Source organism: Cnephaeus nilssonii (genome assembly GCF_951640355.1).
Source record: "Cnephaeus nilssonii genome assembly, chromosome: 17".
Classification (NCBI taxonomy): domain Eukaryota; kingdom Metazoa; phylum Chordata; class Mammalia; order Chiroptera; family Vespertilionidae; genus Cnephaeus; species Cnephaeus nilssonii.
In genome coordinates this window covers 8180794-8203115 of record NC_137088.1, presented here as the reverse complement: position 1 = coordinate 8203115, position 22322 = coordinate 8180794, and the positions used below count along the sequence as shown (strand labels likewise).

At 54.3% G+C, this 22322-nt stretch overlaps 1 protein-coding gene across 15 annotated transcripts in view; it reads right to left on the bottom strand.

Moving 5' to 3' along the window:
• Nucleotides 1-22322, bottom strand: part of TRAK1 (trafficking kinesin protein 1) — a 98685-nt gene that overhangs the window by 5453 nt on the left and 70910 nt on the right. For 3 of the 15 annotated variants that reach the window (XM_079795770.1, XM_079795765.1, XM_079795767.1), the window contains 8 exons: nucleotides 21354-21484; nucleotides 20688-20762; nucleotides 20017-20154; nucleotides 17885-17961; nucleotides 15867-16103; nucleotides 14280-14596; nucleotides 7542-7760; nucleotides 135-237 (listed from right to left, as the gene is read on the bottom strand). In XM_079795770.1, the coding sequence (XP_079651896.1) occupies nucleotides 135-237; nucleotides 7542-7760; nucleotides 14280-14596; nucleotides 15867-16103; nucleotides 17885-17961; nucleotides 20017-20154; nucleotides 20688-20762; nucleotides 21354-21484 (1297 nt within the window). Of the gene's footprint in view, nucleotides 1-134; nucleotides 7761-14279; nucleotides 14597-15866; nucleotides 16104-17884; nucleotides 17962-20016; nucleotides 20155-20687; nucleotides 20763-21353; nucleotides 21485-22322 lie in introns of those variants that run through there. The other 12 variants (XM_079795771.1, XM_079795766.1, XM_079795768.1 and 9 more) reach the window with 9 other exon arrangements.

Here is a 22322-nt window from a genome sequence, read left to right as displayed (position 1 = left end):
TGGCGTCAGCTGGACAAGGCGGTGTGGAATGAGCCTCTCTACTTGGGCTTTCCTTGGCATTACGTCTCGCAGGGAGAGCCCCCCCCCCTCACCCCACCCCTGCCCTGCTCACCCCCAGGCCTGGGGTCCCTTACCTTGGCGTGACTCGCGTGAGCTCGTCTGAAGGGTGCAGGATGCGACAGGTGGTGAAGGTGAAGGTGGAGTTGGTCTGTGACATGCACTTCCCAGGGTGGTGTGCTAGATTGGAGGAGGGGGGGAGGGACAAAACATATGTCTCGCATCCAAGTACACCCACGAGAAAAGGAGAATCCGGCTCGGCCCTCAACAGATGCAAGAAGCGATGGGCTACCTTGTGAACCGGGTCTGGGCCAGGAAGGCGAAACGCAAATGCTCTGGATCGAAGGTGGTCCCTCAAAAGCAGCCAGACTTTTGAGCACTGGCGTGCAGGGCACGGACCCCCGCTTCCGACCCAGTCCGGACAGGGCTGCGCATCGCGTTCTCGGGTCAGTAGTGGATCCAGCGTGAGGGGCCAAGAGGCCCGTGGGGGTCAATTTGGTTGCCCTCTTCAGAGGTCAGAATCGGCTTCTGTCTTTGTGGCTTTGCTTTGCTTTTCACTGGCAAATGGGTGTCAAACTCTGCCAAAGGGAGGGGAGGGGCGCGGGGTGGGGAGAGGCTCGAGGGCCCTGGGAACAGGGCGCGGCTCACAGGGCTCCCTTTTCTGTTTGCACAAAAAGGGGCGTGGCGTGGGGAGGCTGGTTCCACTACTGCCGGTCTGTGGTCTGCAGGGGGGACATGAGCTCAGCGGCCTCAGCAACAACGTGGCTGAGACCAGCCCCGGGGCTGTCTGTGGTGCTGCCCATCACAGCGATGCTGGCAGCACCAGCCCCAGCCCGGGGCCGCTTTCCTGCGTCTCCAGGAGGTCTGATTTTCATGAACATGAGACGGCAACAAGTTTCCCCCAATTTACTTCCTTTTGAAGGTCTCCAGAGTTGTTGCTAAGGCGGCTGGAGGCTGTGAGCTGGAGCAGAGTCAATCACAGAAGCGTAAGGACCATGCAGCAGCGGGCTGGTGAGGGATGGGGAGTGAGGTCTACGGGAGACATCATGATTGTAGAGGTCATCCTCGCTCATAACTCAAACATTAAAAAAATAAAACAAAAAAGGAAAATATGCTGCTCCAACTAGCATGCACCATGAAGGACCGGGGTACCCCCGCCCGCCCCGCCCCCCGCCCTGCAGCAGCTCAGCCCCCAGAGACCTCCTGGGAGAAAACGGATTCGAGCATCAGAGGCCATGAGCGCCCTGAAGATTCAAAAGGCAGCGAACGAGAATCTTCCAGCTCTTTATGGCAAGTTTTCTCTTGGATTGGACCCAAAGGAAGGCAAAACAGAGGAGATGGGTGCTCCAGACCCAGATCCACACATGAGTGACTGTGTCTTTAAAAACACAAAAGCAAAAACCAAAACCAAAAAAAAAAAAAAACCCAACTGGAAACCAGATGAAACAAATAAACAAAAAAATGTTGGAGACACGCAAACTGAAGGCAGGCAGGACAGAGCCAGAGCACAAAAATGGCAGCGGTGACTCCGGGAGCAACGCGGGGCTGGTGTGTCCTGATTGTTATGGTCCGGCCCGTCTCTCTGGGTCCAGGGAGGCTCCCGTGGCCCCTGGCGTGGCAGCCAGCGAGCGCCACGGCCACGGAAGCGAACTCTCAACCACAGGGAGCTCCAGGCCACGTCGGGGGGCGAGCGGGGAGGCACATAAAAATAGCCTTTATGAATCTGTGCTTCTCAACCAATGGATGGAATGGCTTAGGAACTCGGATAACCGAGAAACTGCTGCGAGCAAAACAAAAATGGAATAAGCTGCGGAAAAAGGCAACCGAACAATCACGAGTCTTGGACTGCCATGAGGTCTAGAAACAAAAGCAACAGGACAGCTGGGAAAGGCACCCAAATAACGCAGGGGGTTATCCAGGCGGGGGGCGGGGGGGGTGGGGAGGAAAAAGCGGTACACAGAAGTTATTAAGGCGAAAGACGTGAAAGACAGGTAACATTTGAAAAAGAAAGCAAACAAAAGCAAGGCAGGATGGGAAACCAGAAGCGCGCCCCATTTAAACGCACGGCCAGAACATCAAATCAAGGGGACTCGAGGCCCACCTCCTCCCCCCACCCCCCCCCGTCACATCTGGACCTTTGATTGCAACAGGGGGTGTAAGATGGACATTTCAGAGACACAGTTGCATCAGCAGAAGCAAAACCCATCGAATGCAAATGGATTTGGGGGAGAGGAAAAGGCTGCTAAAATTCAGAAGTCATTGTCCCCCGGAAGGAAGAGAGGGCTTTAGAAGACCCAGGAAGATCAACCCGCATCAAGAGTGCCAAAGCCAGAGGTTGGACCCCCTCGGAAATACCGCTGGGACACCTGGACCCGTCAGCTCTCTCCGAACGTGTCACCGCCTGCCCGGCCGCTGCAGCACCTCCCTTCCTTGGGACACAACACAGGGACAGTGAGTGAGTCGCTCAGGGCTCCTTGTGCGGCCACGGAGCCGCTCGGGGTCGATTCCTACCACCCTGGGTGCAGGAAGGACACAGGGCAGGGGCGGGGGCCGGCCCACCGCACAGGGCCCTGCCCCCAGTGCTGCTCACTCGGGGCTCCGAGGACACGGGTTCTTGGACTCAATGCTCTGACATCCTACTTACACCCTCATTCTTCCTCTCAGCCTGACTTTTTCTCAGAGTTGTGCGGAGAGAGTAAATGGGCTTCATCAGGATTTTATTCAACAAACCCCTAATCCTTCCTTAGTTTTATGTGTCCCTCCTTCCCCAGGTTCTGACACTGGCACAAAATCCTCACCGATCAGCGATCACCTTTACACTTAATTAGTCCTGGATTATTCGAGGTCCGCGCTGGTGAACTATGTACTGGGGGTGAGTGTGCGGATTTCTGCTCAGCACGCCTGGCACGTGCGAGCACACACCCTTCAGGCAGCGGCAGTGGGCGTGGGGGGCTTGTAAGGGCGACAGGCACCCTGCTCACCACTCTCTGATCCAACCAGCGTCTCTTTCTGCCTGGAGAGGTGCACTTGGGAAAGGGTTCTGAGGGCGAGGCTCCTCTGGAAACCTGGTACCAACTGGAAAACGGGGTGCTTGGGATCCTGCTGCTGCACCAGTCATGGGGTGCCTGGCACCCTACCCCCATCCCATCTCCAGCGATGGCCTAGAGCAGTGGTCGGCAAACCGCGGCTCGCGAGCCATATGCGGCTCTTTGGCCCCTTGAGTGTGGCTCTTCCACAAAACACCACGGCCTGGGCAAGTCTATTTTGAAGAAGTGGCGTTAGAAGAAGTTGAAGTTTAAAAAACTTGGCTCTCCAAAGAAATGTCAATCGTTGTACTGTTGATATTTGGCTCTGTTGACTAGTGAGTTTGCCGACCACTGGCCTAGAGGCCCCTGCAGACTGTGCTGGGGGTTATCTGCAAGTACACTACGTAGACCTGGTGATTGCTACTAGACCTGGTGATTGCTACAGGGACCTGATGATTACTACTAGACTTGGTGATTGCTAGTAGACCTGGTGACTACTACTAGACCTGGTGATTGCTACTAGACCTGGTGATTGCTAGTAGACCTGGTGATTGCTAGTAGACCTGGTGATTGCTACTAGACCTGGTGATTTCTACTAGACCTGGTGATTTCCACTAGACTTGGTGATTGCTACTAGACCTGGTGACTACTACTAGACCTGGTGATTGCTAGTAGACCTGGTGATTTCTACTAGACCTGGTGACTGCCACGTAGATCTGGTGATTTCTACTAGACCTGGTGATTGCTACAGGGACCTGATGATTACTACTAGGCTTGGTGATTGCTATAGACTCGGTGATTGCTACGTAGACCTGGTGACTGATACGGAGACCTGGTGATTGCTGCTGGTGGGACTCGGGCTTCCAGGGGGGATGGGCAAGAAAGCCCACCTTCTCTCCACGGCCCATGGCACTAATGGTGAGAAGAGGAAGGAAGCAGGGACAAGGCAAGTGCACTGGGGGGGACCTGAGGACGCCTGGAACTCTTCAGTCTGGCCAGCCATGGTCAGATGTGTACACACTGGCTCATGCACGTCAGTCCTTTTGAATGGTGCCCGTCCTCCCTCACCCACAGGGAGGACAGGCTGGTAAAGGGCTGGGAGAGCAGACATTTTCCTCTCTAAAGTCCATTGTGGCATCCGGTCCTTAAACAACCCCTCATATGAGCCCACACAGCTGTCAGATAGAAAATGCAACCAGAGATGAGGCACAGCCCCACACGGCCGCTGTCCGAAGGCTGCCGTGATCTATCTGTATGAGCCTATTTTAGGGTATCCCCTTCCCCTTTAAATGGACTCCACATGTCTGAGTATTAAAATATACTGATCTTCACTTTCTTCTATCTCTGTGGCTTTAACCCCACCTCCTTCTCCCCTTTAAAGATCAAGGCATTCAAGGAAATTCAACTGAACTGTCCGTTCAAACATCTACCATCACAGCTGCATACTTTAAAAACTCTGATCTAACGCTTTACCACACGCAGGCTCTTCCCTGCTCATGAACACATAAAACTCAGAGCACAAGCAATACAAGAAGACTCCCTCTTCTGATAAGGTGCCCTTTCTAGATGAATTAAATCATAAAATGTCACTGAAATAAAGTAAAACTATAATCTAAAATTGTTTTAAACAATCCACTTTAATTATCTAAATTATTTACAAATATGAAAACAAGGACTCATCGTTTTCAAGACATGGGATTATTTAAAAAAAAAAAAAAACACCAGCAAATAATGATACAAAAATAACACATGAAAATATGTTAATAATTTTTTTTCAATATGCACTCAAAACTTTTTCTCCATGAGACAGCAGACTCTAGACAAAAGTGCCTGATACACAAGACTTCCCAATTTCCTTCCATCATCCAGCTGCAAGAAAAACAGGTGAATCACCTTTGTCTTCTAAGATTCTCCCTACTCAGTCTTCCCAGGCAGGTGGCAGCTCCTGAGACAGAAGAGCCCGAGCATGGAGGGGACCAGACCAGCCTGGATACATACGCCAAGATGGAAGATGCCCAGGCCTTCCTGCCGAAGCTCAGTGGCCACCCTTGACTCCAAGATTGTGTGCCTAAGTGCCCCTCGGGGCCTCTGGGGTCAGTACTCAGAGTGACCTGCTTCTTTCATTCCAAGAATTGACAGGGTCTTGGCCTTCCCATTAATAGAAAAAAAGAGAAAGCCAAACCATTGTGTGTGCCTTTCCTTTCTGCACTGAGCTTTTCACGAGTCTCACCCGGAAAACAAGCCCCTGAAGACTCTGGTCTAAACAATCAGACCGTCCCTGAATTCCCTTCCGCAATCCACACACTTCTGTCGGATCGCTCACTTCCAACCGCTCCTCCGAGGTGCTGGGATGGATCTGCTGCCGGGTTTGAGTATGGAGGGAAGCAGCAAGAACTACGTCTCTGTTTTGGTAAGAAAAGCCGTCAGGACTCAGGTCCTCATCCTCGGCCCCCTCTCTCCCTCCATCGGGGAGTTCTCGGCTGACTTGCTAAGCTGTACTCCTTCTGTACAACTTAAAGGTGCGTCTTTAAACGTCCAGATACACCTCTGCTCCAGGTGTAGGGCTGCAGGGAGGGGCCATCACACGGGGCATGATTCCCTCCCACTTCAGCCACAAGGACCAGCAGATGCTGTGTTTCCTGAAATATTGTCTGCCTTCCTGGTGCCCCTGACGAAGGGAGGTGACAACCCCCTGGGCTCCCTCTCTGAAGTGTGAAGATGCTACACAATAAGCGTTGTCATCCCCTCCAAGCTTAACCTGGTCACTTAATCCGCTACAGAAAAGAAAATAAGCCATAAATAAACCCGCTTGCTAAACAAATCCTTTGAACTCGATGAGACCTCTAAAGTTTATGTTAAAGAAAAGAAGGCAAGTTGGTCCCCCCTAACGCCCCTTGGCCATAGGCCTCTGAACTCAGCCAGGGGCTGGGAGAGGCTGCCAAGAACCTCGGCTCTGTTGGGCCTTGCACTGCATAGGGAACGTGGCGGCCTTCATGAATGAAAATCAAGACCCACCAAGATGGCCCTAACCGGTTTGGCTCAGTGGATAGAGCGTCGGCCTTCGGACTCAAGGGTCCCAGGTTCAATTCCGGTCAAGGGCATGTACCTTGGTTGCAGGCACATCCCCAGTAGGGGGTGTGCAGGAGGCAGCTGATCAATGTTTCTCTCCCATCGATGTTTCTAACTCTCTATCCCTCTCCCTTCCTCTCTGTAAAAAAATCAATAAAATAAATAAAATAAAAAGACCCACCAAGATGAGCGGACATCCTCATTGCAAGCTTGGTGACTCGGAACTGTCATGAGAGTGAAGACATTGGTTGACCATCCTTTTCTGGGTCTCTCCCCTTATCCCATCAAAGCTTCCCTGCCTTCCTAGCGCAAGCAGCCAGGAGGTCCTGGAGGTCTTGCCCCTGGACCCCAGGCCCCGAGCACGAAGCTTTTCAAGCCAGTGCACCTGGGACGTGGGCAGTTCCATCAACTCACGGCCACGGCTTGCATGCTTGTTGGGACAGTGTGAGGGGGTTTAGAGGGGAGACGGGCCATGAGCTTTCCAGATTCATCCTGCGCCTCTCTCTGGAACAGCTTCCTGCCATCATTCGGGCTTGGTGTGGTTCAGGAGCATTGCTACAACACTTCTTAAAAACCCACTCTGAGCAAGCATGCTGGGAAGGGGCATTCAAGCTTGGTGACTCGGAACTGTCATGAGAGTGAAGACATTGGTTGACCCATCCTTTTCTGGGTCTCTCAAGTTAGGAAAGGACAAAGGCTGACCGAGTGGCGTCTAAAATCCCGCACACTTTCTGGGCTCTTTCCTACTCCAATGCAGCATGCGGGTAACGGGGTCTCATTCACCTTCGGAATGACCCGGAACTCATCATTTCCCCTGAAACTGCCCAGCTCAGCTCAGCTCAGCGTGGAAATGGCCAGGGGACTCAAGGATCTGTCCCTCAGACACGGGGAGAGACCCATAGCAGGAGCGGGGGGTGGGGGGAGAAGGCTGGTGTTCTGGGGTGGGGGGTGGGCGTGGGGGGGGGACAAGAATCCACTTCTTTTTAGCAGCCTTTTCTGCTCCGGTGTCCAGAGCCCCGCTGGGCGTGTACCTCCAAGATGGGCAGGGAGCTGGGCCCATGTGTTAGGAAGGAGGCGTCAGACTGTCCGTTAGAAACAGAACTGCGCAATGGGAATGCTTCCATCATCACCCACACGGACGCGCGGAAGCTACAGACAGAGAGCCACTACGGATGGTGCTCGGGACAGAGGTGAGAATGGCCCAGAACGCTGCCTCCGGTAAAGGGGCCGGGTGTACAGGACTTATCTCGGTGCCCTCACCAGACCCCTCCTCCTCCTCCTCCTCCTCCTCTGCGGCCGCTGGCTCCTGCATCTCTTCATGGAAAGCCTGAGGCCGGCTCGGGGAGCTTCTGCCGCCTGCGACAGTCACGTGCGCTCGGGACCTCTCACCTGAGGTCTCTGGGTGCTGTGCTGGCGTGGAGGTAGCTAGGCCCGGGGGGGAAATGTGGTCACCTGTGTCATCTTCCTCAAAGTCGTTAAGGCAGTACACTTCGTCCACGTCTACATCCAGCGTCCGGAAGCCCTTGGTGACCACACCGGGCCGGGGGTCCAGGATGCCCCCGAGGTGAGGCTGGGCCAACTGCTGCCAGTGGTGAAGGGTGGCAGAACCTGGCAGGAGAGAAGGCGGGCAACAGGGCAGGGAGAAGAGGGTTAGGATGCAAGTCTAAGCCGACGGCCGCTCACCACCACCCTCGGGGCCCCAGCAGGACCCGAGCCCCCAGGACCCGAGCAGGTGGCCTCTGGGAGGGACACGGGGGCGCTGCCTCCCCCTCCCTTTGCAACAGCAGCTAAGAGCCCCCTCCTTAGGGGCACCGATTTAAGGAATAAAAAAAAATATTTTTTAAGTAAAATTCATGCCATACTGTGTTTGAGACAAACACTTTATTTTAAATCAACTGATGTTAACCCTCAAATCCAACACAGAATCACTTTAGAAACAGAAGCGGTAAAAAATAAGCCAAACATACACAAAAGGGGGTTGGGGGCGGGGACAGCTGTCTGACCGCGGAGCACACACTGCGGGGGACAGGAGGACACAGCAGAGCAGGCTGGGACAATGTCAAGCCGAGCCCAGGAGAGAAAGGCAGAAAGAAACGGAAGCGGCACACGATGGAGGGGCGGGGGGGGGGGGGGGGGCAGTGGGGGTGGGGGAGGGCACCGCCATGGCCTCCTTTACTTAGTTGTTCTGTATCTGCCGGCGACCTCTGGTTTAGGGATGGGGACCGGCCTTACAGGGTTGTGATGGAGGGACCTGGCCAGTCCTCACAGAGGCCTGAGGCCGAGGAGCTGATCTGCTCAGTGACACCGGACCCTGGGACTCAGATGACACCATGCGAGGTCTGTAATAACACCAGCGCGTGTCCCTAAGGACCTGGCGGTGTCACAGGTGCTCACAAGGAGAAGCGTTCCAAGACCAAGTGTGCTCGGGACGCCTGCGTTCAGACGTGCATCTACGGAGGGTCATCCCAGAACCTTTAGCACGTTGCTCTGGGCCGCGATTCTGCCCCCTGGGAACACCTGCTACACCTGGCGTGGCCCTGGTATGCCGGGTGCACATTCTCCAGGTGAAGTCAACCACACAAATACATGTTCCACACGCCAGACAGACTCTGAGAGGGTCTCGGGCATGGGCAAGCAAGAGCCTTCCGCACACACGGCCTCCTAGACGGTCACCGCTGGGTCACCAATGGCGTCCTCTGTTGGGTGGGCAAGAACCCCTCCAGGCCACCGGGCTGCCCCGTCAGAAAGGGGAGCGGAGGACGCAGGAGCCAGCAGCTCAGGAAGTCAGGATGGAACAGAAGGGACAGGCAGGGGGTGAGGTCAGGAAGCCAACCAGGAACGTGACCGAGAAGCAGAGAACCCTCGCTCATCCATCAGGAGCTCCAGATCTGGGCGGGGGGTGGGGGGTGGGGGTTGGGGGTGGGGAAAGGGGCAGCGAGGGCCCCACCTCTCATCCCAGCTGGAAAGTAGCTTCCCGTGGGGCAATCTCAGCCCAGGAGCCATGAAGGAACTTCGTCCATGGGCCATGTCAAAGCCATGTGAGAGAGGAAAACACGGGCCCACGCTGCCTGCACATGTTCAGAAGACTTCCTGGGCCCCGCTTTGAGGTCTGTCTCATTTGCACAAGAACAGCAGCAACCTTCTTACCCGGAATCTATTGGCCATAAACAGGAGATATTCCAAATGCAAAGAAGAGAAGTAGTATCGTGTAAAAGAGGTGACGACCGTGCCAGAGGGCGCCACACGCCTGTCCTCTCCCTTAGAGCAGAGGTTCCCCACAGGGACACCTGGAGACGCCTGGAGGCATTGTGGTTGCCACCGCTGTGGCGGGAAATGCCAATGGCACCCAGTGGGCAAAGCCGGGGATGCTGATGTCCCTCCTACACACACAGCACAGCCCCCGCGACAAAGGGTGACCTGGCCCCCACTGCCAGCAGTGCCGATGGGAAACCCTGGCCTCTGGCTGCGGTCCTCATCCTCAGGTCCTTTGGGAACCTGGAGGCAGCCATGGACCCTCTCCCCAAAGGCCTCTCTTTTTTATTTTTAATATCTTTAAAAACATATTTTATTGATTTTTTACAGAGAGGAGGAGGGAGGGATAGAGAGTTAGAAACATCGATGAGAGAGAAACATCGATCAGCAGCCTCCTGCACACTCCCTACTGGGGATGTGCCTGCAACCAAGGTACATGCCCTTGACCAGAATTGAACCCGGGACCCTTGAGTCCTCAGGCCGACGCTCTATCCACTGAGCCAAACCGGTCAGGGCCCCCAAGGCATCTCACATATAAACATCGCTGTGTGCACACGGCCAGGGCTTTGCACACACGCTGAGACCCATTTGTGGGGTCCTGAGCCCCAGGGGTTGCAGCATCACATTTACAAGGAGCTCCCCTGTCCCGAGGCACGCCTGCGTGACAGCTAGCTTCACAGGTGTGTTACATCAACTCCCTCCTCAAAGCTGCCCTGCCCTACGAGGTAAGTATGCTTACCCACGGAGGCTCAAGGAAGTGACGTGACTTTGCAAAGCCACTGAACCAGTGGCGGCCCAGCCAGAGTTCAGTGCTAAAGGCCAAATTCTTTCTGCAGTCTCTGCCCCCTCCCCCAACACCCCAACCCACGGGTCTGAACACAAGCAACATCACCAGCGCTCCAGCCAGTGAGATGCATAAATGGTGGGCAGTAACCCTTCCAGGTGGGTGTCCCGCGGGAGACACACACACACTTCTGCTGGTGGGGTTTCTCACGCCCCGCCCCCGGGGCCCCCATTCATCACCCACAATGGACCCCCGCTTATGTGTTTGCTGGAGGCACAGACACACTCCTGCAGCAGAAGCACATGGGGAACACGGCCTCCAGCTCGGCCTGCACGTGTGGGTCTTAGAAGGATGATGAGACACCCCCCAGGAGCAACGTGGCCCCCGTCACCCCTACTTGTGGAAGGGGAAGAACGGGGAAGCCGACAGCGTGTCGAGAAAGGGGCTCGAGATGTTTGCCATGTTCTGGGGAAGAACTCAGTGAGGCTGGAGGATGGGCCCAGAGTCCATGCACCTCGATCTTCCTGTCCAACGGACTGCCCCCCTCTCCCCCTCCCACCCCAAATGCATGGGCTACCGGGAGAAATGAGGCTGCAAAGGGCCTGCTTTTAGAGTTAAGGAGGCTACGGACGTGCGGGGGGTTATCTGCGTTCCCTGACAAGACACAGCCCAGGAAAGGTAGCGAGATTACAAATGAAAGATTGTGCTGCAAGATGATGCACGGACTTAGATTTTTACCCAAGACTCAGGCCTCCCTTGCTCATCAAGCAGCTAACTTTTACTAAGAGCCAGGCACTCTCCTTAGAGGTCTACATTGACGAACTCACTTCATCGTCATGATAACCCTGCTGTCCCCCCATTTTACAGATGAGGACACTGAGCACAGGGAGGTAAAGTAACTTGCCAGAGGCTGCACAGCTGGCCAAGGGCCAATCTGGGATTCAAACCCGGGCTGGCTCCAGTGCCCACCTTCTGCACCACACAGATTGCCTCTCAGCCAGCAGCCCAGGGGCCGCCCAGAGGCGAGTCTCGGGAGTCAGGTCAACGACACACCGGCACGGCAGTTCCAAGAACCTAAGGACCACGTGAAGGGAGGACTGACTGCACGGACAGCTCCCTCCCACGACCACCCCCTCCTCCCGCCCCATGAGAATGAGGCCGCGGCCAGGCAACAGGGCAGGTGGAGAGGAACCTTCGTGCTTCTAGTCGGCACCAGGATGAAATCCTATGAAACCAGGGCATGGGGCAGCACAGAAAACATCTTTATGGCCACCGCCCCTCTCCCCACCGTCTGCCTTCCTTTCACACCCCACTGTTCCAACTAAAAAAAGTATTCACATCCTCGAAGAGGAAGAAAAGCAAACCCATTGATGTCAGAGGAGCACCCGGAGCCTAAAAGTTAGAACTCAACCTGCTGGGTAATGTTCCGCTCAGAGGTGTGTGCTTTTCCCTAATCCCATAGTATCTTGTTTATTTGGAAATACTGTCTTGGTTATAATTAACCCGAAAGGAAGAGCAAAATTCAGGGAGGGAAACACACTGCCGACTCATCTTTGCAACGCACACGGATCTCTCCTAGTCCGAATGTTTTGTCTGTCACCTGCCGAAAACACGTAAGGTCAGCGAGGAAACCAGAGTGTCCGCGTGCTTCCACACCAAGCCCGGCGGCTTTGGCCGCCTCCAACACGCGGACAGCCCGATGAATGAAGCAGGCCGGGAGACGGCGACGGAAGACGCAGATCGGCTGTCTGCTGTGATCCCAGCCACCGTCTCCCGGGGCCTCCCCGCAGGTACAGTTACCGGGGTCACTGGAGGTCACGGGAATCCTACCAGCGTCTGAGGGGGCCAGTGGAAAGAGGTGATGTCAGAGTGTGGCCCCAGCACAACGCGGGTCCAGGTCTCAACACCGGTAAGGCCACCGTTAGACCTGAGCTGCTACAACAGGGATCAGTTTGGGGAGCCTAAGCTTTGATTAGCACCAAGTAGGGTGCTGGGCATAATACAAAGCACATCACGTTTACTCTTCATGACAATATCGTGCGGCAGATGCGAGCCCCACTTCACAAATAAGGGAAAGCGGGGCTCAACAAGGTGAGGTGACTGATCCACGGTCACAGTTACAGCCGCATTGAACTCATTGTCGGGAAGATTTCCATGCCAGCCGTGCACCTGGGCAAAGTCAACTTAATAACACGAAAACTAATTGTGGGGGGAGGAAGAAATAAAATATTGTGTTTTCAGCAACAACAAAGAAGTCCAAAAACTACCAAATGGAGCCAGAGGGACTTCTATTGTGAGGACGTGTTACCGGCCATAGTGATAAGAGATGACTTCTTAATGGTAGTGGTTTTAGCGTTTGGATGAGCAGGGTACTCTAGGTGAAACTTATCTTGCAAGTCTAAAGGGATTTCCTCTTATTCCATTAACTTATCACAAAAAGACTGCCGCCTAAGTCACAAGACTAAAAGAAAAAAAAAAAAGATGTATTGGTCAAAATAAATTTAAAAAAAAAAAAATCTCTTCCTGCAATAATGCTTGGAAAATGGATCCAAAAACATATTCTTTGATGAGCTAATGAAACACAAAGTCAAATATAGAAAGCAGACAAGATAGAGATGATAAACTCCAATGATCTTTGAGAGACAAAAGAGAAAAAAAATAAATAAAAGATAGGCAGAAAGCAAAATTGCAGAAATGGAAGGTTTTATTGAAAGAAAAACAGACATCATCGTGGATCAGAAAACAATCACCAAGCTTACAACTGAATGAACATGAAAAGAAAAAAGAAAAAAAAAAAGAGCCATCCCTTTTTTGAAATCTAAGAAGGACCTCACTTATACAATTAAAAAATAAGCATGGAAAAAAAGAACATACTCCCCCCCACACACACACTTCTCCTTCCTTCGGAGAATGTGGAACCCCGCTTATCTTGGGTCTTCAACAAGCACAACCTCATCTTATGGCAGGAATCCCCAACAGGGGAGATACTGCCCCCAAGGGGCTGAAGATCGGCTCTTGTGGGGTGAAAAGAATCTACGCTTTTCAGGCACAGAGCACAGATACACATATAGCACACAAACGGTGTATCTGTGGTGTTCATTCTCAGGGGGAATAGACATCTACATCAGCTCCTTTAAAGGGGGGGATTTTTTTAAAAAAAAATTGAGGAATACTGCCTCACGGAAATTCTGATTTGGCTTTTCATCAGAAATGTAATAACAGAATTCTAAGACACCCTCTCAAACTCACACGGGTTTCCAAACTACAGGGGTAAAAAAAAAAATGAAAAAATACGAAGATGTGGCAGGGAAAGGGCAGGCACTGTATAATGCTTAGAGGAAACAGAAAGAAAAACAGGTGCGTTTTTCCAGGAGTTTAACCATCTGGGGTGCCCCCGGTAGCAAAAAGGGAACTGCCCCCAGGAAAAGGCAGGATGAGGAAGGCACAGAACTCACAGGCCCCCACAGCCACCCCGTCCTGGCCCCCAGAGCGTGGTGGTCTGGGAGCCTTGCTCAGAACAGGACACAGGAAGAAAGCCACACTATTTGAAGATGGAAGCAGAGCATGAGCCGACAAATTGCAAAGACAAACTGCAAACCGCTTTCACGTGGTTACTGAGAAAACTTAAGAGCGTTGGCTTTGCACCCCTCCCTCCCTCCTTCCCTCCCTGACACCAACATTTCTGAGAAGCCAAAGCATGAATTCTAGATGCTGCTCAGACCTAGGGGGCAGGGCCTAAGGAGTTTCTGAGACGTGAGCAGTGCCTCCGGCTCTCAAAAATATTTTATTTCTAAGGATCTAAATGCAAAAGCAAGAGAACTAGAGAGCCAACGTGGGCACGTTCTTTTCGCTGGCTTCCTGGCCAGGGTTAGACGTGGGTGCCTGTGTGTGTTTCTCCAAACCTGCGCGGGGGCAGGGGCTGGGGGCCTGGGCCAGAGTCCCTCAGAGGAACTCAAACCAGCAGCGCGGATGGCTGTCCCTGAAGAAAAAGGAGTAGGCGTGACAGATACTCCCCGAGGGCCGGTGGTGGATCAGAGACCACAGGGAGTCCCCGAGCAGGACCGAGAGGGGCCGGGGCCCCTGGTGATCACCTTCCAGCGGCTTGACGATCTGGAGTTTCTCGGGCAGGTAGGAGCGGCTGCTGAAGGACATGCCCGAGAAGCCGGTGAACTCGGAGAAGCGGGAGTGCGTGCCCAGGGACATGATGCTCTCGGTGGGCGTGAGGGAGCCGCTGAGCAGCTCGCCCTTCTCCGCCAGCTCCCGGAGCTTCCGCTCCTGCTCCTCCTCGAAGAACCTCCTCTCCGACAGGTAGTTCTCCCGGCGGAGGGACAGCCGCCTCAGCGCCGTCTCCAGGTCGTGGGAGCCTGGCGTGCCCGGTGTCCCCGGCTTCTTGCTCTGCTCGTTGTTTCTGGAAGGAGGGGAGACGGGTGAGCGTGGCACACCCAGCAGGGGGCGCTGCGCAGCACACAGGGAGGCCTTCCTGCTGAATGTGCAAGGGTGACTACGGGCATTCTAAGGAAAACCACAGCAAGCCGCTGAGATGCAGGCAAAAATGGGGAAACAGCCCTGGCCGGTGTGCTCGGTGGTTAGAGCGCCGGCCTGTGAATGGAAGGATCTTGGGTTCGATTCCCAGTCAAGGGCACGTACCTGGATTGCGGGTTCGTTCCCCAGCCCCTATCGGGCATGTGCAGGAGACAACCAATCAGTGTCTCTCTCTCACATAGATGTTTCTCTCTCTTCCCCCTCTCCCTCCCTTCTACTCTCTGGCAATGGAAAAAGATCCTCTGGTGAGGATTAACCCCCCAAAAAAGGGAAACAATGCCTATCCTGAAGAACTAATTCCCTCTGTTGGTTTTTTTGGGGGGGCTGGGGACACGGGGGAGCAGAGGCAGAAAGCACTCAGGCAGAATGAAGATTTGCACACACGACGTAACATCCAATCCCCTTAACACCCCCCCGGGGAAGAAGCCTTCTTCAGCTGCGGTTCCTAGTTACAGGAAGGGCAGCAGGCTCCAGGGACTCTCCTCTTTCTTCTTGAATGGAAGGAGCTGAAAGTTCCAAACTGTCCTGACCAAGCCGTTTCCCAACGGTCTGACCCAACTGGTCAGAAAAACCGTTGTTATGAAGTCACAGGAATCGTGTGCACACAGTAGACAATGCGTGGGGGGCGGGGTTCTGAAGGGCTTCAGGCTGGAGAGGGGCGACCCCTGTGGAGGAAGGGCCACCCAGGGACCCCCGGTGTGGCGGGCACTTGCGGGGCACCCTGCACCCCACCTTCCGAAGCAAACCAGATTCTGGTCATGAGCTAGAGAGCCTGGGTGCTGCTCAACCTTTCGAACATCCCAGCCACAAGAGGGTCCGTGACACACAGGTCTACGCGGTAGCCTTCCCAGTGAAGACGAACAGAAACACACATTCACTGATCCTGCCCGTCGGTCGGCACTTTACAGAGCGGCAGACTTCCTGCCGCGTCCCGTCTACCCCTTCAGACCGGCGAAAAGATCGGCGTCAAGGCTAAGCGTGGGCTCGGCGGGTCGGTGAAACGCGTTTGAGAACTGAAGGGTCTGTATTTTTCAGGCCATTCCTCTCGGTCTCCTCCCTCCTCTGATGACGGAACCTGCGTTCACCCCACACCCATCTGCCTCCAAAACACAAAAGCACCAGCTCCTGCCGCTCACCCCAGGTTGGCCGACTCTGCTTCCAGGATGATGCTGTTGGTCTTGTTGTCCAGGACGACGTTGCCGACGTCGCTGCCGTAGAAGCTGGACCGGGGGGTGCTGACGCAGCTGGACAGGAGGGAGTTCATGGCCGAGGACTGGTTGGAGCCGGGGATGTTCATGGGGGAGGGCGTCAGAGACCTCTGCTTGACCACCTGGTTGATGTTTCTCACGGTCTCGAAGACTCGCTTCTGGTGACTGGGGAGAAGGCACAACATCGCCCGTGAATGAGCAAGTGCAGGAGCGACCCTGGAGTTAAACCCTCCCCAAACGATCAGCGGAGAAGCCGAGAAGGTAGCTGGCCCACGTGAGCGCCCAAGCAACCTGCCATCCTGCGCCTTCCGGGTGTTTCTCAGGGTGTTGGCTGGAATGCAGGAGACTCCCCACCCACGGACGTCAGGGCTCTAACACATGCTTGTGTCCTAACAGGGATGCTAGCGGGAGAGATACCGCTCTCCCTCCCGCCCCCACCCGTAAGCTTGGCCTACAAATAAAAACACTTAAGTAATGCTGTCTCCCGGCTAGTTCTCTTTCATGAGCATCGCTAGAATGCAAACCCAGGGGGCAGTGTTGACTACTCTACACCTAACAGGGCTCAGCGAGTATCTGTAGAATGAGCACATCTTGACTAGTCACACACAGCCATGTGCCGCTCAATGTCAAGGCCACACTTTGGGAAATGCTTCATTACGCCATTTGGTCATTGTGCGAACATCGCAGAGTGCGCATACACACACCTGGATGGTGGAGCCTATTGCTCCGAGGCTGCGAACCTGTCCCGCGTGTTGCTGTACAGAACAACAGGAGGTTAACTCCAACACAAGCGAACCGCGCAATCAAGAGATGCGGTAAAACGGGGGCATGTGGGGCTGCTGCTGGCGTGACACGGCACACTGTTTAACAGCAAACTTGTGTTTTTTTTAAGTAGAGAGAGGACACTCTAAAAAATGGTAAAAAGTATAATAAATACATAAACCAGTAACCAAGTCATCTATTGTCATTGCCCAGTATAAAATACTGTGCATAACTGTATGTGATTCTTTTATACGAGAGGCCGTGCAGTAGGTCTGTTTACACCAGCACCGCCACAACGGTAACGCGTTGTGTTGTGACGTTATGACAGCTCTGATGTCACTAGGTGGTAGGCATTTCCAGCTCCTTGTTAATCTTATGGGACCCTCGTCGTATGAGTGGTCCGTCTCGGACTGAAGGTCATTAAGTGGCACATGACTGTATAAAAAAAGCAAGACTTCAAGTTAGTCAATCTTCTGAGATGATAAACATCAGATGAGTCTGTTTTTCAGAAACTGCTATTTCTAAGAGCAGGGCCACACATTTTGATGCTCATTTGGTCCCTTTTAAGGAGAAAAAGGCGCATTTCCATAACGGATGCGTCTTTCTGGGATGGGGCCGAGGCTCTGGACACTAGCCACGCCCAGGATCCATCCCTCTTCGGTTCTGCCTCTGGGGTTTCGGCACAGAGAAAACACGATGAAATCGGACCCCCGGGTTCCTCATCGCACCTCGGGGCAGGCCAGGCAGGAGGTGGCGAGTTAGGGGGAGAGATGGCAGAGGCCAGCATCCCTAAACGGACCCAGAAGGGAACGGACGCCTTGCTCACACCCCTGAAGGCCCTCTGTATCTCACATCCTACTTCTCCTCTTCCTAAAGGATGTCAACCTTTTTTAAATAATGGTTTTCACTGAGAGGAAAGATGAAAATGAGTGGCGGTGTCAAGACGGCACTTGTGTGGCGATGTTAAATACATCTCCCCGGTCCCAACCTCCTGGAAGTTCATAATCTATCTTTAAACGTCACAAGAGGCGCTGGGGGTGATGTCAGCTGTGTCCCCTCATTTCCCTTAGTCTGTGGAGGGACCACAGTGATCACTGTGGGTGCCCGAGGCCCAAACATGGCTCGTTTCGACCACCACCGGCCGCCAGGCGGTCCCTCAGGGAAGCTCAGAAGTGAGGCCGTACGCGATGTCTGGTGACTCGGGCTCTTCCAACTGTAGCTCCTTCCGCATCGTCCCCTCGATCTCGGCTGCCAGGGAGTCCTGGGAAAAGGCAGAAGACACGCGTGTGAGCTGCAACTCCAACGCTCTATCTCTAAAAGAGGATCATGCTCAGGCTAGCCACAGAAGGGTAAACTGAGGCCTCAGACCCCGCAGACGTCCCACAAGGCAAGGTTGAGAGCATTTGCACGGTCAGGGGCCCTGGCTGAGCCATCCCCAGGCAGGTTCTGAACACGGCAGGCACCGGACGGCACCGGGTATAAAGCTCCTTCGCTTCCACGTGGCTGAGGGTCTGAAAGCAAACACTACGCCCCCTTGGCCAAACCACGGAGCCCCAACCGTGGCCACAGGAGAGGAGGTCAACCTAAGGGCTAAAGCCGTGCTAACCACCAGCATCCCTGGGACACTGGGAATGCTCCCTTTCTGTCCAGTGCGGGGCCACCAGCCACCGGGGCTGCTGAGCCCTGGAGATGGGGCCCGTGTGCCTGAGGAACTGAATTCTTAATTGCCTTTAACTTCAATGGATTGATGTTAAATTGACTTAAGTACCTTCAATGCATCATGCACTTTAAAAACAGACCTCTTCCAACACAGAGCTGTGCCATCAGCTACAGAAAGAGACAAACAAAAAGCTTCATCTCAGCACACAGGAATGCCAAGACTCCCTCCAGAGGAAACCCAGCCGCAGATTTCCAATCCCACTTTCCTCATGCAATGGTTTCAATCTGAAAAAATACAGGTCTGTCCTGGAGGTGGGGAATGCAAAGGAGTGAATCCTAGGGCCTGGAGACCACCGCACCCCGGTGAGAAGCCAGGAAGGAGGGAAACCGAGGCGAGACATGTGCAAAGCTACGCAGGCGAGTCTGGGAACCGGCGTGGTCAGCTCTCGTCGAGGAACTGGGGGACAGAATGCCCTTCACGGGGACCCCTGGAATCCTGGATCGCCGGCCTGCTCCGTGGGGAGCTGACTACGTGGCGTGCCTTTCTTTTTGGTCTCGGCAGATTTCAATCAGGTCGCGAGAAGACGGGAAAGAGTGCTAGCCTGACTTGGATGTATGAGAGCAACAAGGAAAAAGAGGTCCCACAATCTAGGACAGGGGTGGGGAACGTCCATCCCCAGGCCGCAGAAGGCCCTCGAAATCATTCGGTCTGGCCCTGCCCAGCCAACTGCAAGCGGGACTCTAAATTTAATAAATTTAGGAGCTTTTTTTTTTTCATAGCAACATAAATTTATATTAAGTGAATGATATTAAGCAGGTGAGTTATAAACACCCAAATGGCCCTTGGCAGGAAAAAGGTTCCCCACCCTGATTTAGGAGGAGTGGACCAGACAACAAGGGGTGGGTGAAGGGAAAGAGCCCCACGGAAAGCCAAATTCGGAAGGGACCGAGCCCCACAAACACACGGCCATCCACTCCCACCACGTTCAGGGGAATTTCTCTCAAAAGTTCACCACGTGTCGCGTGTCACAGGGACCTGACCAGCCAGGGCAACTGCCCAACCACGAGAGGGAGAGCTGACCTCCTGCCAAGCCCCTTCTCGGCCTTGCTCCCTACAGCCGGACGGGAAACCAGTCAGGCCAGGGCTGAACAATGAGACGGCGGGGAAATATGGAAAATATAAAAATGCCCCCCATAACACGGAGAGAAAGATCTCTTCAGATCACAGATACTGATGCCACCAGCATCAAGATTAACCAGCCGATAAAGAGCCAGCAGCACCGCGTGGGTAACTCGGGAATTCTGGGATGTACTGGTGAAGCCGAAGTAGCACAGACTCTCATAAGATCAGAAAAAAAAAATGATGTATAAATAACATCTTCCCAATAGCTGAGGTCCCTACTCCATCTAGTTCCTACTAAAATCTCTCTCGTCAAAGCAGGCGGGGAAAAGATGAGAGCGAGAGGGTTGGAAAATGAAGAACCCGTCTGTCTCGCGTAGCTAAGAGGCCGCCGGCTGGGCTCAGGAGCCCGCAGCTCGAACCCGATCCACGCTGCGACATGAGAGGCCGCCCCCACAGACTCAACCCCAGCCCGCCTCTGGGAGGGAACGGGGTGTCCCGCACAGCAGCAGCAGCAGCAGCAGCAGCAGCACGCACCATGGGGAACAGGCCCAGCGAGTGGTAGCGCCGGGACGTGGTGTTGGGCACCGTCTTGTTCCGGAGGTTCTTGAGCTCCTCCTGCGCCTCGTGGAGCATCTCCATGCACTCGGCGTACTTGTCCTCCAGTTCGCGCAGCTGCAGGGGACCAGGGAGGCATCTCGTGAGCACTGGGCACCTGCCCGCGCACCCCACTCAGCCAGAAAGACACGTGCACTCAGAGAGGCCCCTGAAGCCAGACGCCCGAGTCCTTAAGTTTCCGTTTTTCTTTCACGTGGAACACGCTTACCGACTCAGAAATCTCCTAAAACTCTAACCAGGGGCAACTGAGATCGGGAACATCCAGAACCGAATGGGAGAGCTCATCGTGACACCCTGGTCTCAAGGGTCTTTGAATGGGCTCCCTTCACGGGTGTGTTCTGTGTCGTCTCTTACTGGACTGTTTATCGAGCGCCCGGGCACGCCTGGCCCCGAGCAGGTACAGAGCCCAGCCTCCCAGGCGCTCACAACCAGTAAGCGCATCAGCGGGAATCAGCTTAGGAGTGAAAACAACCTTCCATTCAATAGAAAAATGGTTGTTGAGGGGAACACAACCCCCAGCCCGTCAGGGAGAGGCTGATGCCCCCGACCTGGCATGGGGGGCCCTGATGAGATGAGGGGGAGCCGCTTACCTCGGCCGTGAGCTGCCGCTGGGCATCCTTGGCCGCCCCCAGGTGCTGCACGAGCTCTTCATTCTCCACGGCGCACTGAAACGCACAGGCAGTCAGCTCCCCCTGCCCCCGCAGGCTGCCCGGAAACGCCCCGCTCCCGCGGCGACACGGTCCCTTAGGACCCTGGGCCCTTCTACAGGGGCCCTCATCTTCCACCGGAGGACATGTCATCTGTTATCATTCTGAAGGCAGTCTTTCCTACATCATTGCTCGTTCTCTGTGGCCCACCTCCCCCCCACAGACAGCTGATCTCTGGAAGCATTTCACCCCACGCTTCCAGCAAAGGCCAAACACGGGAAACCAGATTGTCTTCTGGCTGCTTCATCGTCAACCTAAAGGGGACACTGACTGCTGCAGACACACAGGTATGGGGTGTAAGAACAACTACTAGCCTAGAGGATTCAACTCCCAAACGCCTTGCCTACAGCAGCCTTCGTAGTGAAGCCCATCAATTTGGAGATATTCTGAGGAGGAGAGTGGTGGTGAGTATGGAAGCCACTAAGCTCTTTCCCCAAAAGGCAGCCACCACTCCTCAGGTATGAAGGGAAGGGCACTGTCTTCCGGGTCAGATGCCCCTCTCGATCCCAGGGCGGCCCCTCGGTGTCGGCCAGAAGAACGGCCACTTACCGCTTTGGCCTTCTTCTGCAGGTCAACGATCTGAGACAGCAGGTGCGTGATCTCCTCCTGCTGGCGGGCAGCGTCTTCGGTCTTCTTGGCCAGTTCCTCCGAGATGCTGGCGATCTGCACGTTGGCGTCCCCTTTGACCAAGAAACAACCATCGCCAGGTGGAGTCAGACAACCCCCACGGGCACACCAAGAGAGAACGGTTTCTTTGCGGTTGGTACCAGGGAAAGCACCTCTATGCGGAGATGGGGGTGGGGTGGGGGAGATGGGGAGCCGAGAGGACATAGGAAGAGGGGACCTGGAGTGCCCGTTGTGCTCGACGGTGAAGCAAAGCAGAGCGGCTCCCCTGGCTCCTTCTGCCGTGAGGAGGGACCTGGCTCCCAGCTGTGGCTCCCGGGCTCATGGTGAGGGCCCACCCGCTGACCCAGGCTGCCTCCCCAGAGGAAATGAGGTGGCTCCCGGAGCCAGCCAGGAGGTGCCACACCCCTACCAAGGTGCGTCTGGCCAAAACCCACTCTCCACCCGTGAACAGGTCCATATATTCCCAGGAACTCCTGTCGACGCTGCTCTGGAAAGGAAATCCTGCCGTGCACAGCGCAATTCCTCGGGTGTTTTCCACCCACATTCAGAGCCATAGCTCATTGTACTAGGTTTGAACATAGGGTGTGTTTCATTTACTTAGTATGTTGCCGAAACTCAAAATATCCTGTTTACCGCGCTGTCTCATCTTAACTTATAACGGAGAGGGTGAAAAGAACTCTCGCCTCAACTTCCACCAATCAGATGACTAGAAAGCAGTTTTTCCATATCTTCAACACACGGCTCTGAAGCTATACCTTACTGAGCCGTAAAATAATTCCCGCATCCCAGTAGAAAAATTAAAATTAAATACCAGTGAGCAATTGAGACAATGTATGACTGACGACCTAGCCCCCAACTTCTCATAAGTAGGGGGAAGGGGTGCCCCCAAAA